This window comes from Theropithecus gelada, chromosome 2, assembly GCF_003255815.1.
Source record: "Theropithecus gelada isolate Dixy chromosome 2, Tgel_1.0, whole genome shotgun sequence".
NCBI classification, from domain to species: Eukaryota; Metazoa; Chordata; class Mammalia; order Primates; family Cercopithecidae; genus Theropithecus; species Theropithecus gelada.
Genome location: NC_037669.1, coordinates 87,488,344 through 87,503,426, shown reverse-complemented (window position 1 = coordinate 87,503,426; position 15,083 = coordinate 87,488,344). Strand labels below are relative to the sequence as shown.

The 15,083-nt window shown below is 40.8% G+C and overlaps 1 protein-coding gene across 9 annotated transcripts in view; it reads right to left on the bottom strand.

Moving 5' to 3' along the window:
• Window positions 1-15,083, bottom strand: part of PBRM1 (polybromo 1) — a 149,138-nt gene that overhangs the window by 95,685 nt on the left and 38,370 nt on the right. For all 9 annotated transcript variants that reach the window (XM_025375914.1, XM_025375916.1, XM_025375920.1 and 6 more), the window contains 4 exons: window positions 12,268-12,353; window positions 10,794-10,889; window positions 9,492-9,583; window positions 1,582-1,795 (listed from right to left, as the gene is read on the bottom strand). In XM_025375914.1, the coding sequence (XP_025231699.1) occupies window positions 1,582-1,795; window positions 9,492-9,583; window positions 10,794-10,889; window positions 12,268-12,353 (488 nt within the window). The remainder of the gene's footprint in view (window positions 1-1,581; window positions 1,796-9,491; window positions 9,584-10,793; window positions 10,890-12,267; window positions 12,354-15,083) is intronic.

Genomic DNA, 15,083 nt, shown 5'->3' with positions numbered 1-15,083 from the left:
TTTTTTTGAGACGGAGTCTCGCTCTGTCGCCCAGGCTGGAGTGCAGTGGCCGGATCTCAGCTCACTGCAAGCTCCGCCTCCTGGGTTCACGCCATTCTCCCGCCTCAGCCTCCCGAGTAGCTGGGACCACAGGCGCCCGCCACCTCGCCCGGCTAATTTTTTGTATTTTTTAGTAGAGACGGGGTTTCACTGTGTTAGCCAGCATGGTTTCGATCTCCTGACCTCGTGATCCGCCCATCTCGGCCTCCCAAAGTGCTGGGATTACAGGCTTGAGCCACCGCGCCCGGCCTTCTTAAAGATATTTATTCCTTTGAATGTTTTGAATTTTTATGATTCTTTGGGAATGGTCACCTGTTCAGCTTTTTACAGAAACAGAAATTTTAGCTATTGTGAATGCTGCTGCTGTGAACATAGGTTTACAAATCCCTCTTTGAGACCCTCCTTTCATTTCTTTGGGGTACATATGCAAAATGGAATTTCTTAATCATATGGTAATTCTATGTTTAATTTTTTGAGGAACTGCCACACTGTTTTCCACAGTGTCTATACCATTTTACATTCCCACTATCTGCACAGAGGTTCCAATTTCTCCACATACACACCAATAATAATAATAATAATAATAATAATTTTTTTAAAGTAACCATAATAATAATAATAATTTTTTTAAAGTAACCATCCTAATGAGTGTGAAGCGGTGTCACACAGCAGTTTTGAACTGCATTTCCCTAATAACTAGTGATGCTGAGCATCTTTTCATGTGCTTATTAGCCAGCTGTATATTTTCTCTGGAGAAAGGTCCACTCAAGTCCTTTACCCATTTCTGAATTGGGTTGTTTTTTTGTGGTTGAGACATCCTACTATTTTTAATGATAGTATTGTGATTTAAGTATTCTGTCTGGTAGCCCAATGATCACTTTAACATTTTCTAAACAGAAAAAGAGAACAAGATGAATCATCTTTCTGGTATGGTTTCAGTTAATGAATTCTCCAGGAACTGACTATGCTTATCCTGGGGTTTCAACTATAGATACAGAACTTAAATACAGACTGTCATAATTAAAATATTAATAAAAGATGAAGGCTGAAAGATTTTTGTACTTTGTTCAGTTATAAGATAATGAACAGTTAAGGCCGGGTGCAGAGGCTCACGCCTGTAATCCCAGCACTTTGGGAGGCCGAGGTGGGTAGATCATGAGGTCACGAGATTGAGACCATCCTGGTCAAAGTGGTGAAATCCAGTCTCAAATAAAAATACAAAAATTAACTTGGCATGGTGGTGTGCACCTGTAGTCCCAGCTACTCAGGAGGCTGAGGCAAGAGAATCACCTGAACCCAGGAGGTGGAGGCTGCAGTGAGCCGAGATCGTGCCACTGCACTCCAGTCTGGCGACAGAGTGAGACTCTGTCTTCAAAAAAAAAAAAAGGTAATGAACAATTAAAATTTGAGGTTAAAAAGAAAAAAAAAACAAACACTATTTTTACCTTTAATATCCTTATCCATTTTAGGAAGGAATACATTATGTGCAGGCTCAACCACAACAAAATAAAATTATACTGAATAATGCAGAAGACATCTTACCGGATCTGTTGTAGTGATATAGGCATTTTAATTTGCTGGTAATAATCAGGGTATTTTTTCTTTGAAGGCAAATGGAAAAAAGGTTCAGCTATTAGCTGCCCTTGGTTATTCCGACAACTCCTAACTGTGTCATAAAGCTGATAAAAAGGATTTGAAACATCCATAAAGGAAGTGATGCTTTCTGCTTCTGACTCTCCCTCTTCATAACGTGCAGCTGGAAAGACAAAAAAAGTATTTATAAAGGGAAGAATGAGATGAAGAAAGAACCACACTTTAAAATTCATTTAACAACCTTCCAGACTGAACTAAATACATTTGAAAATTATTATTACTATTATTTTTGAGATAGGGTCTGGCTTTGTCACCCAGGCTGGAGTGCAAGGGCACGATCTTGGCTCACTGCAGCCTCTGCCTCTGGGACTCAAGCAATTCTCCCAGATCAGTCTCCCGAGTAGCTAAGACGACAGGCGCACACTACCACACCCAGCTAATTTTTGGATTTTTCAGTAGAGATGAGGTTTCGTCATGTTGCCCAGGCTGGTCTCAAGCTCCTGAGCTCAGGCGATCTGCCAGCCTCAGCCTCCTAAAGTGCTGGGATTACAGGTGTGAGCCGCCACGTCTGGCCCTTTAAAAAAAAAAATCTAAGATAAAGGAAATAATTACTTTAAAAAAAAAAAAGTCTCTAAGGCTTGGGCGTGATGGCTCACGCCTGTAATCTTAGCACTTTGAGAGGCCAAGGAGGGTGAATCACAAGGTCAGGAGTTCGAGACCAGCCTGGCCAACACGGTGAACCCCGTCTCTACTAAAAATACAAAAATTAGCTGGGCATGGTGGCGTGTGCTTGTAATCCCAGCTACTCAGGAGGCTGAGGCAGGAGAATTGCTTGAACCCAGGAGGCAGAGGTTGCAGTGAGCAGAGATCACACCACTATACTCTAGCCTGGGTGACAGAGCAAGATTCCGTCTAAAAAACAAACACACACAAAAAAACTCTCTAATGTTTATTAAAGATAAGGCTAAAAATGCTTAACATAATTGCAAGTTTAGAGAAATATTACATAGAAATAGAATATTAAATAGTAAAAGTACACTAGTTTTAAAGGTTGCAAAACAGTTTCTTTTTGAAATGTGCTTTCTTCAGAGACTGTCTGCTATACCTGGCCAAAAGGAGCAAGTAACCATTCAGAGATCCCAGAATTAAAACAGTAACATGAAGTTTAGGATAGTATAAATTTAGATTGGGCTGATTCTTTTTTATTTATTTATTTATTTACTTATTTATTTTTTTTGAGATGGGGGTCTTACTCTGTCACCAGGCTGGAGTGCAGTGGCGTGATCTCGGCTCACTGCAACTTCTGCCTTCTGAGTTCAAATGATTCTCCTGTCTCAGCCTCCCGAGTAGCTGGGACTACAGGTGTGTGCCACTATGCCAGGCTAATTTATTTATTTTTTTTGTATTTTAGTAGAGACGGGGTTTCACCATGTTAGCCAGGATGGTCTCGACCTTCTGACCCTGTGATCCACCCACCTCGGCCTCCCAAAGTGCTGGGATTACAGGCATGAGCCACTGCACCCGGCCTAGATTGGGCTGATTCTATCAGACATAATTTAGCCTTAAGTCTCTGTGACTTTGCCCACTGATTTAAAACATCCTTGAGGAGTATTCCCTTGCTGAGGGAATTTTTAGGTAGAAGGAAATCATAAAAACACCAAAGCAAACAAAACGTAATTCATTTTATAAAAATAAAAAATATGTTGCTCATTTCCCCAAACTCCTAAACAGTGTATAAGAACCATAATTTAAATTTTTCTTGATGGATCAGAATAAACATATAGTTGCTATGTACTCCCAGGTAAGAACAATAATCATTTATTAAGAATTTAGGCTAGGCGTGGTGACTCACGCCTGTAATCCCAGCACTTTGGGAGGCCAAGGTGGGCAAATCATGAGGCCAGTAGTTCAAGACCAGCCTGGACAACACGGTGAAACCTCGTCTCTACTAAAAATATAAAAAATTAGCCGGGTGTGGTGGCAGGTGACTGTAATCCCAGCTACTCAGGAGGCTGAGGCAGGAGAATCACTTGAAACCGGAAGGTGGAGATTGTAGTAAGCAGGGATCGCGTCACTGCACTCCAGTGACTCACGCTTGTAATCCTGCCTGGGCAACAGAGTGAGACTCCGCCTCACAAAAAAAAAAAAAAAAAAAAATGTAATTATGTGGTTTTTTTTTTTTTTTGAGACAGAGTCTCGCTCTGTTGCCCAGGCTGGAATGCAGTGGCGCGATCTCGGCTCACTGAAAGCTCCGCCTCCTGGGTTCAGGCCATTCTCCTGCCTCAGCCTCCCAATTAGCGGGGACTACAGGCGCCCGCCACCACGCCCAGCTAATTTTTTGCATTTTTTAGTAGAGACGGGGTTTCACTGTGTTAGCCAGGATGGTCTCGATCTCCTGACCTCGTGATCTGCCCGTCTCGGCCTCCCAAAGTGCTGGGATTACAGGCATGAGCCACCAAGCCCGGCCAATTATGTGTTAAGAGCTTGATAAGTACCAGCCTCAGGTAATCCTAAAACCACCATACAAGATGGGTATCATTTCTTTTTCAAATGGGAAAACTGAGCATATGAGTTTAATTACTTGCACAAGTTCACTCACCACATAAAAGCAGTTGAAGGGGATTAGGAACCAGAGTCATGGAGCTAGAAGGAGGTAAGAATTTGAAACTAGTCTTTTCTGACTCTACTACCTCTGATCTCTCCCCTAAAGAGCCTGCAGTTGGAATGACACCTAGATACATATTTTGTTGCTACTGTAAGTGGCATCTTTTAAAAAAACTGTCAACTGTAATCCTTATACATTTTTTCTGATTCTTACACCTTCATTGCTGTCACTGTAGGCTGGCTAGTACTGTGACTAACAAAGGTAACAGTATTACCTTGTTTCTGTTGGTAAGGGAAATGCTGTTACCTTTTCTCCATTAAAAATGGAGATACCCTTGGTGGGCACAGTGGCTTACATCTGTAATCCCGACAATTTGAGAGGTGGAGGTGGGTAGACAGCCTGAGCTCAGGAGTTTGAGGCCAGTATGGGCAAAATGATGAAACCTCATCTCTACCACAAATATAAAAAATTTGCTGGATGTGGCGGCACGTGCCTGTGGTCCCAGCTACACCAGAGGCTGATGTGGAAAGACTGCTGGAGCCTGGGAGGTGGAGGTTGCAGTGAGCTGAGATCACGCCACTGCACTCCAGCCTGGGTGACACAGTGAGACCCAGTCTCAAGAAAAAAGGAGGCTGGGCACAGTAGTTCATGCTTGTAATCCCAGTACTTTGGTAGGCCGAGGCAGGCAGATCATTTGAGGCCAGGAGTTCGAGATCAGCCTGGCCAACATGGCGAAACCATGTCTCTACTAAAAATACAAAAAAAAAAAAAATTAGCCGGGCGTGGTGACAGGCACCTATAATCCCAGCTACTCAGAGGCTGAGGCAGGAGAATCACTTGAACCCGGGAGGCGGAGGCTGCAGTGAATAGAGATCACGCCATTGCACTCCAGCCTGGGCAACAACAGCGAAACTCCGTCTCAAGAGGAAAAAAGAAGGAGATACTCTGTCAATATCCCCCTCTCTTACTAGTTAGCAAATAATTTTTATCTTGAATGGGAACTGAAACAGTTATCAATGCATCTGCTGAGCAAATCATGATTTTACTCTTATAATTTGTTACTGTGGTAAATATTACTTTTTTTATATTTTCTAATCCTAAACCCAACTCTGTCATTATCTACTATCTTTTATACACACCGCTAGACAATGTGCTTATATTTTGTTCGGCTTTGATATCTAGGTTATATTAGATTCACAGGTTATGTTAGAGTCACAGAATGAACTGCGGAGCTCTTTTTCTATTCTCTGCATGAGTTTATTTAAAATTCTATTCCTTAAATGTTTGGCCTGGTGTTTTCTACTGGGAAGACTGTATTTTATTCTTTTTTTTTTTTTTTTTTTTTTGAGACGAAGTCTTGCTCTGTCACCAAGGCTGGGGTGCAATGGCATGATCTCATCTCACCGCAACCTCCACCTCCTGGGTTCAAGCAATTCTCCTGCCTCAGCCTCCCGAGTAGCTGGGATTACAGGCATGCACCACCACGTCTGGCTAATTTTTCTGTTTTGAGTAAAGACGGGGTTTCACCATATTGGTCAGGCTGGTCTCAAATTCCTGACCTCATATTCTCTCTTTAAGAGACAAAGTCTCGCTCTGTTGCCAAGGCTAGAGTGTAGTGGCATAATCATAGCTTATGGCAAACTTGAACTCGTGGGTTCAGGCAATCCTCCTGCCTTAGCCCACCAAGTAGGTAAGACTACAGACATGCACCACACCACACCCAGCTAATTTTTGTTTTTCTTTTTGTAGAGGTGAGGTCTCGCTATGTTGCCCAGGCTGGTCTTGAACTCCTGGACTCAAGTGACCTTCCTGCCTCTGCCTTCCAAAATGTTGGCATTATAGGTGTGAGTCAGCCTTTTTATCCTTGAATCCGTTTTAGGCACTTATTTTCTAGAAATCTGTTCATCTAAATTTTTAAATATATCTTCATAACTGTATTCACACCTTTTACTTTTTTTTTTTTTTTTTTTGAGGGGCGACAAAGTTTTGCTCTTGTTGCCCAGGATGGAGTGCAATGACACAATCTCGGCTCACAGCAACTTCCACCTCCTGGGTTCAGGTGATTCTCCTGCCTCAGCCTCCCAAGTAGCTAGGATTACAGGCATGTGCCACCACGCCCGGCTAATTTTGCATTTGTAATAGAGACGGGGAAAGTTTCTCCATGTTGGCCAGGCTGGTCTTGAAACTCCCAACCAATCTCAGATGATCCCCCCACCTCAGGCTCCAAAAGTGCTGGAATTACAGGCGTGAGCCATCAAGCCCAGCCTTATTCACACAGTCTTTTTTAAAACTCTGTATGCTCTCCTCCCCGCCAATATTGTTTATTTATGCCTTCTTGATAATCTCACCTCAGACTTGTTTATTTCATTAAGGCTTTTAACAGAATAACTTTTGACTTTATTGATCTTTCCTGTTAAAGGTTTCCTTTCTTTTCATTTTTTTTGGAGACACAGCTGGAGTGCAGTGGTGGGATCACAACTCAATGCAGCCACCTCAACCTCCCAGGCTCAAGTGATCCTCCCATCTCAGCCTCTGGAGTAGCTACACATGGCTAATTTTTAAATTTTTCTGGTAGAATTAGCCAGGTGTGGTGGCAAGTACCTGTGGTCCCAGCTACTAGCGAGGCCGAGGTGGGAGGATTGCTTGAGCCCAGAGGTAGAGGTTGCAGGGAGCCAAGATCACATCACTGCTCCAGCCTGGGTGACAGAGGGAGACCCTGTCTTAAAAAAAAAAAAAATTTTTTTTGGCCAGGCGCGGTGGCTCAAGCCTGTAATCCCAGTACTTTGGGAGGCCGAGATGGGCAGATCACGAGGTCAGGAGATCGAGACCATCCTGGCTAACATGGTGAAACCCTGTCTCTACTAAAAAATACAAAAAACTAGCCGGGCGAGTTGGTGGGCGCCTGTAGTCCCAGCTACTCAGGAGGCTGAGGCAGGAGAATGGTGTAAACCTAGGAGGCAGAGCTTGCAGTGAGGTGAGATCCGGCCACTGCACTCCAGCCTGGGCGACAGAGCGAGACTCCGTCTCAAAAAAAAAAAATTTTTTTTTTGTAGAGGCAGGGTGTTTCTATGTTGAGCAGGCTGGTCTCAAACTTCTGGACTCAACTGACACTCCTGCCTCAGCCTCTAAAAGTGCTGGCATAACAGGCGTGAGCCAGTGCACCAGCCTGCGTTGTTTTAAGCCACTAAGTTTGTGGCACAGTGTCAGCAGCAATAGGAAACAAATACTTACATGAAGAAGTGTGTTCAAATCTTTATCTTCATTGATTTTCTGTTAAGCTCTTGAGAGAAGAGGGCTCCCAGACTAAGGGAAGTGTTTTAAATTTCTCTGTAAAGTTTCATCTGCTTGTTTTACATATTTTGAGCTCTTCTACAGTTTAATTTGCTGACGAAATTAACCTTCTATCATCATTAGGTAATCCTTTTTATCTGTGTAATGATCTCTATTTGAAAGTCCATCTTATCAAAAGTCAGTGTAGCTACTCTGGTTATTACTTACCTGGTGTATCTTTCAGCCACCCTTTTCTTTTTTTCAAGACAAAAGTCCAATTTTATTATTTTTATTTTTTATTGATTTATTTTCTGAGACAGGGTCTCACTCTGTTGCCCAGGCTGGAGTGGAGTGGTGTGATCACTTCAGCCTCGACCTCCCTGGGCTCAGGATTCTCCCATCTCAGCTTCCCAAATAGCTGGGACTACAGGCATGCACCAACACGCCTGAATAAATTTTGTATTTTTTGTAGAGACAGCGTTTTGCCATGTTGCCCAGGTTGTTCTTGAACTTCCGGGCTCAAGCAATCCTCCTACCTAGGCCTCCCAAAGTGCTGGGATTATGGGTGTGAGCCACCACACCTGGCCTTATCCATCCTTCTAGATTCAACTTTCTTATGTTTTTATATTTGATGTGTCTCTTGTAACCAGCCATATAACCTTTTTTTTTTTTTTCCCGAGACAGAGTTGTATTGTAAACAGAGTGCCTCTGTTGCCCAGGCTGGAGTACAGTGGTGTGATCTCGGCTCATTGCAGCCTCCACTTCCTCAGTTCACTGCAGCCTCTACTTCCTCGGTTCAAGTGAATCTCTTAAGCCTTCAGAGTAGCTGAGACTACAGGGGCGCACCACCATGCCCAGCCAATTTTTGTATTTTTAGTAGAGACAGGGTTTCACCATGTTGGCCAGGCTGGTCTTGAACTCCTGACCTCAAGTGATCCACCCCCCTCAGCCTCCCAAAGTGCTGAGATCACAGGTGTGAGCCACTGTTCCCGGTCGTGTGTCACTTTTATAATCAACAAAAAAGAATGCTAACAACAAGATAATATTTTTTCAATTTCTGATAAGACCAGGCACAATTTAAATAAAGAAATACTTAATTCTGTAGATCAATGCTTCAAAAAAGTAAAATTATACATAATAGTCTATAGTGATTATGAAATTTCTATAGGAGATTTAGTTAAAAACAAGATACAACTGTAGAAGTCTGTTGTGTAACATTCAATAATAAAATTGAGGCCAGGCGTGGTGTCATCCCAGCACGTTGGGAGGCCGAGGCAGGCGGATCACAAGGGCAGGAGTTCAAGACCAGCTTAGCCAATATAGTAAAACCCAGTCTCTATTTAAAACACAAAAATTAGCCAGGCGTGGTGGCACATGTCTCTAGTCCCGGCTACTCAGGAGGCTGAGGCAGAAGAACTGCTTGAACCCGGGAGGCGGACATTGCAGTGAGCTAAGGTCATGCCACTGCACTCCAGCCTAGGCAACAGAGTGAGACTCCGTCTCAAAAAAAAGAAAAGGATATACCAGAATAAGTTAATGAAACAAATTTTATCTTTACACATAAAAAATCTATAGTAAAGGGGAAAATAATATACCAAACTTAAGAGAAAGACAAGCTGAGAAGAAATTAGAGCATACTGAAAATATAAGCTAAAGCCTGAAAATCTAAGATGAATGTGGATTTCTGAGATTTCCTGATGCTTTTACTAGTACTCACTATTTATCATTACAGGTTTTAAACCGGGATCTGCTAAAAGTTATCAATTATTTTTGCAAAAGTATTATTTACCAAAATACAAATTTTAAGACAAGACAAAGCATTAACCTTTTGGTAAGTCTGACAACCAGAGTACAATCAAATACAACAAAATAGCATGTACTTCTCAAACCAGCAAACTCTAGGCCAGAACAAAATCACTGCAATTTCATTGAGCCAGAAGGATCCACTAAGAAGGCATTTCACTAGTCAAAACCTAATGCCTACCAGCTAAAGCAGCATCTTCTTCACTTTCTGAGCCATACTGAAGTGCCATTGTAATTGCTGATAAACGACCTCCTTGTACTGCTCTTTTATTGCTACAAAAAAAAAAAAAAAAAAAAAAAGCAATTAGAAGACAGGGAAGGATGTTATAATAATTAGGTTACTTAACAGGGAACAGGAACTGTTAACAAAGTGTTAAGATAAAAGAAAAATAATTTCTATTCAATTGCCTCCTTAGTTTATCTCTGTACTTAATGGTTCTCAAAATCAATCTCAGCCAAGAAAACTATTTTTTCCTCTTAGAAAAGAGGGAGTGGAAAATAAGGACTCAGTCACAGTTGCTGATAATTCTAAGACGTTCATATTTTACGATACAAATTCTATTATGAGGTTGGGCATGGTTGCTCACGCCTGTAATCCCAGCACTTTGGAAGGCTGAGGCGGGTGGATCACCTGAGGTCAGGAGTTTGAGACCAGCCTGGCCAACATGGTGAAACCCCGTCTCTACTAAAAATACAAAAAATTAGCCAGGTGAGGTAGTAGGCTCCTATAATCCCAGCTATTCAGGAGGCTGAGGCAGGAGAATCACTTGAATCTGGGAGGCAGAGGTTGCAGAGACTGTGCCACTGCACTCCAGCCTGGGCAATGAGAGCAAAACTTCGTCTCAAAAAAAATCCCAAAAACCAAACAAACAAACCAAAAAAAAAAAAACCCAAATTATATTATGAATTTAAAAAACCTATTAGTATTTAACCTCACATTTTATTGGTAGCTAACATTAAACACTGCCTGAGCAACAATGCTTAAGCATCGTCTGAGAGGTGGTGTAAGGCCTACTTTAGTAATTCAATCTTTTTTTTTTTTTTTTTTTTTGAGATGGAGTTTTCCTCTGTTGCCCTGGCTGGAGTGCTGTGGCATCTCGGCTCACTGCAAACTCCACCTCCCGAGCAAATGATTCTCCTGCCTCAGCCTCCCAAGTAGCTGGGATTACAGGCACCCGCCACCACACCCAGCTAATTTGTGTAGTTTTTAGTAGAGATGGAGTTTCACCATGTTGGCCAGACTGGTCTCGAACACCTGACCTCAAGTGATCCACACGCCTCAGCCTCCCAAAGTGCTGGGATTACAGGGCCACCGCGCCCACCCTAGTAACTCAACCTTTTAAATAAACCATTTGACAACAGATTTTCGTAACAACCAAACTATACCCAAAAATATTCCTTCAAGATAGCCACTGGGCAAATACTAGTATGCCTATCTTTAAAAGCACAGGTCAACTCTCAGACTAAACACTCTTTTTCTTACCGGTAATACTTGCTAGTGGGATTTCTCTCTTCACCAAGGCTGCCTTTACTGTGTGAAGGACCTGTCAGTCTGGCTGCAGCCAAATTGGATGGAGTCCTATCCAGAGATAAGATAAAAAGCTTAGAAACTTGGTAGCTGAAATTAGAGTGCTGGGTAAACAAACACACACACAACCATTTTCTTCTCTTCTAAATAGAAATGCTAAAATACTTCTGAACTTCTACTATGCAGCAGATTCTGCTTCAGGCCCTGGGGACTCTGCAGGGAAGAACAGACCATGGCTGGTCTTAGGGGAGCTTTTGGTCACTGCAGTGACCAGAGGACCAATACTGAAACAATGTCAAGGCCAGAGGAAAGCTTTGAAAGTTGTCACCCAACCTTCCCATTTCAGGTGGGGGGAAATGCAATCCTAGAACTAAGACTAGTTCAAGATCACAGTCCTGGCTGGGTGCGGTAGCTCACACCTGTAATCCCAGCACTTCGCGAGACCGAGGTGGGTGGATCACGAGGTTGGGAGTTCAAGACCAGCCTGGCCAACATAGTGAAACCCCGTCGCTACTAAAAATACAAAAAGATTAGCCAAGCACGGTGGCATGTGTCTTGTAGTCCTAGCTACTCGGGAGGCTAAGGCAGAAGAATTGCTTGAACCCGGGAGGTGGAGGTTGCAGCAGGCCGAGATTGTGCCACTGCACTCCACCTTGGGCAACAGAGTGAGACTCTGTCTCAAAAAAAAAAAAAAAAAAGTCACAGTCCTAGTACAAGGAAAAGCCAGGATGAGACTGGATCTCCTGATACCTGGCTAAATAGCCTTACCGAAAATATGAATATATACAATTAATATTATATATAAATGCTATACTATTATCTATTCTGTGTAATATTAATGTATACCATATTATATGTGTATATATATTCATATTTGTACAAATTAATAATATTTGTACAAAGTATATAGTGATGTAACGTTTTTAAAAATGTTTCTTTTTAAATGAAGCCCTTCAGCAGCAAAGGGGCTAAGAGTTACTACTATCTTTAGAATCATAATATTAACTGTAAGTATCATCTTTAAATTCAACACATACTGTATTTATGTTTATTGATTTCACTACCTAGAAAATTCAGCAAATATAAAGGCATAAGGGTTTTAGACATTTTCTTTTCTTTTTTCTTTTTGAGACAGAGTCTTGCTCCGTCGCCAGGCTGGAGTGCAGTGGTGCGGTCTCAGCTCACTGTAACCCCCCACTTCTCGGGTTTAAGCAATTCTCCTGCCTCAGCCTCCCAAGTAGCTGGGACTACAGGCATATGCCACCATGCCTGGCTAATCTTTGTATTTTTAGTAGAGATGGGGTTTCACCATGTTGGCCAGGATGGTCTTTATCTCTTGACCTCGTGATCCGCCCACCTCAGTCTCCCAAAGTGCTGGGATTACAGGCATGAGCCACCACGCCCAGCCTAGACATTTTCTTAAACCTACCTCATTCGAAGACTTGACTTAGCCATTTCATGATGTTCAATTTCAGCCTTTTTCATATAAAATATTTTTTTAATTGAATTTGCATCCTGTCAAGATAAAATTACTTGGTTTAAAAAAGGAACAGATAAAAGGACAGCTTAATGCCCTCAACTCATGCACTAGGCACCTTCTATGGCACTCTTTCCACTTGGAGCAGACTTCCATTCAATACTCACAAAGCTGCATCCTCCAACCTTTCTACAAGCTTCCAAAATATCTATCTTCATAAAGTTGTCACTAATTAAGTATAAGTTAAAATGCCTCCTAGTTCTTTCCTGATTAGTCAAGTAATATTTAGACAAAGATCTAATGGTATAATACAGTAATGCCCCATTGTCCATGGAGGATACATTCCAAGACCCCCAGTGGATGCCTGAAACCTTGGACAGTACCAAAGTCTTCCATCCATAAATTTAATTCCTTTTCCATATTAACTAAGCACTTTTCATGCACTGTGGCTGTAACTTTTTGTAGTCTGAGGTGCAACAATAAAACTAGCAGAAACTTTTTTTTTTCCCTTCTTTACAATTTCATGAACAGCAGATCCATCTTTTTTTCTTCTTCTTTTTTTTTTTTTTTGGTGGAGGCAGAGTCTTGCTATGTAGACCAGGCTGGTCTCAAACCCCTAGCCTCAAGTGATCCTCCTGCCTTGGCCTCTCAAAGTGCTGGGATTACAGGCCTAAACCATAGTGCCCAGCTGGGAGATTTGTTCTTACTGTAGATCTTAGCAATCTCAGCATACCTTTTTTTTTTTTTCCTTTCTTACGTCAAGAACTTTCACCTTTTCATTTAAAGGGCGCACTTTAAAACTTTTTGAATTGCCAGCATCACAACTCCTGTGCTTTGGGGCCATTATTAAGTACAATAAGGTTATTTGAACATAAGCACTGTGATACCACAACAGTCAATCTGATAACTGAGATGGCTACTTAGTGACTAACGGTAGGTGGCGTACACAGTGTGGACAGGCTGAACAAAGGAATGATTCATGTCCCAGGTGTGACTGGATAGGACAGAGATGGATGGCATGAATTTCATCACAATACTCAGAATGGTGTGCAATTTAAACTTATGAAGTGCTTATTTCTGGAATTTTCCATTTAATATTTTCTGACCTCAGAACCATAGTAAAGCAAAACTGCAGATAAAGTGAGGGACTACGGACAAGGAACTCTACTTGTGTACGCTGAGCTAAAAGTCAAAATAAAGATGCACTTCTAAGATTAAAGATTATATACACAAGTTTACAATGAATGTACTTGCTTAAGTTTCCCTTCTCTTTAAAACTCAAGTTAGAAAAAATAATTAGACCCAAAGTAAAATTCTTAACTATAACAACAATTAGTACTGTATACTATTAAAATGTCCTATTAGGAACTAGGAATACAAGGACTTCATAGTTCTTTCCTTATTTTCTCTCAGAATTTCTTAAAAGATGAAAAATAAAAGTTAACATTAACTACCAACAGCAATTTTGAGTATTTGAGTCAGCATTCAGAAAATTTAAATGATTTTATTACCAAAAGATTTTGAGTCTCCTTTGGCAAATTCCCCATTATACGTGATTAATAAATTTCTACAAGCAATTATTCATTACAGAACCATAAAACTTCTGAGATGGAATTTGCAAAGCAATGAAACAGTCATTTCACACTGTGTACTGCACTACACAGATTGCTTTTTATATTTATGAAGTTTAAATGCAGGGAATAAGTCAATATTTAACTAAAAAATGGATTCAAAACTAACCAGGTCTGCCATAAGGACAGAAATTTAGGTGAGTGGAAAAGAACAAAGAATCTAGAAATAAACCCATACACCTATGATCAACTGATTTCTAACAAAGTTGCCAAGACAATTCAATGGGGAAAGAATAATCTTTTCAGTATATGGTGCTGGGATAATATGTCATATCAAAGAATGAATTTGGACTCCTACCTTACATGTACCTCACATATACAAAAATTAGTTCAAACTGGATCAAAGATCTAAGTATATTAAGAGCTAAACTATAAAATTCTTACAAGAAAACATAGGTGTAAATCTTTGTGGTTTTGGATTAGGCAATGGTTTATTTGATATGACACTTAAGCATCAGCAACCAAAGAAAAAAATAGATAAAGTGAAATTCAAAATGAAGAACTTCTGTGTGTCAACAGACACAATCACAAAAGTGAAAAGACAAGAGAATGGGAGAAAATATTTGCAAACCATTTACATGATAAGGGTATAATATCCAGAACATATAAAGAACTCTTACAACTCAACAACAAAAAGACAGGTAACACAATTAAAAAATCGGCAAATGATCTGAACAGACATTTCTTTAAAGACATATGAATGACCTAAAAATCAAAATAAAGAATAAAATAAAAAGATGTTCAACATCATTAATCATTAGGGAGATGTAAGTCAAAACCACAATGCCATACCACTGCACACTCCCTAGGATATCTATAATAAGAACAAAAAATGGAAAACGAGTGTTGGTGAGGATGTGGAGAAATGGCAACACCTGGATATCGCTGGTGGGAATGTAAAATGGTATACTTTGGAAAACAGTTTGGCGGTTCTTCAGAAAGCTAAATAGACAGTTACCACACATGATCCCACAATTCCATTCCTAGGTATGTATCCAAAAGAAAAAAAAAAAAAAAAATATATATATATATATATATATATGTATGTAGTATTTATACATCCACATAAAAATTTATATGTGAACATTCACAACAGCATTATTTATAATAGCCAATAAGTAGAAACTATCCAAATAT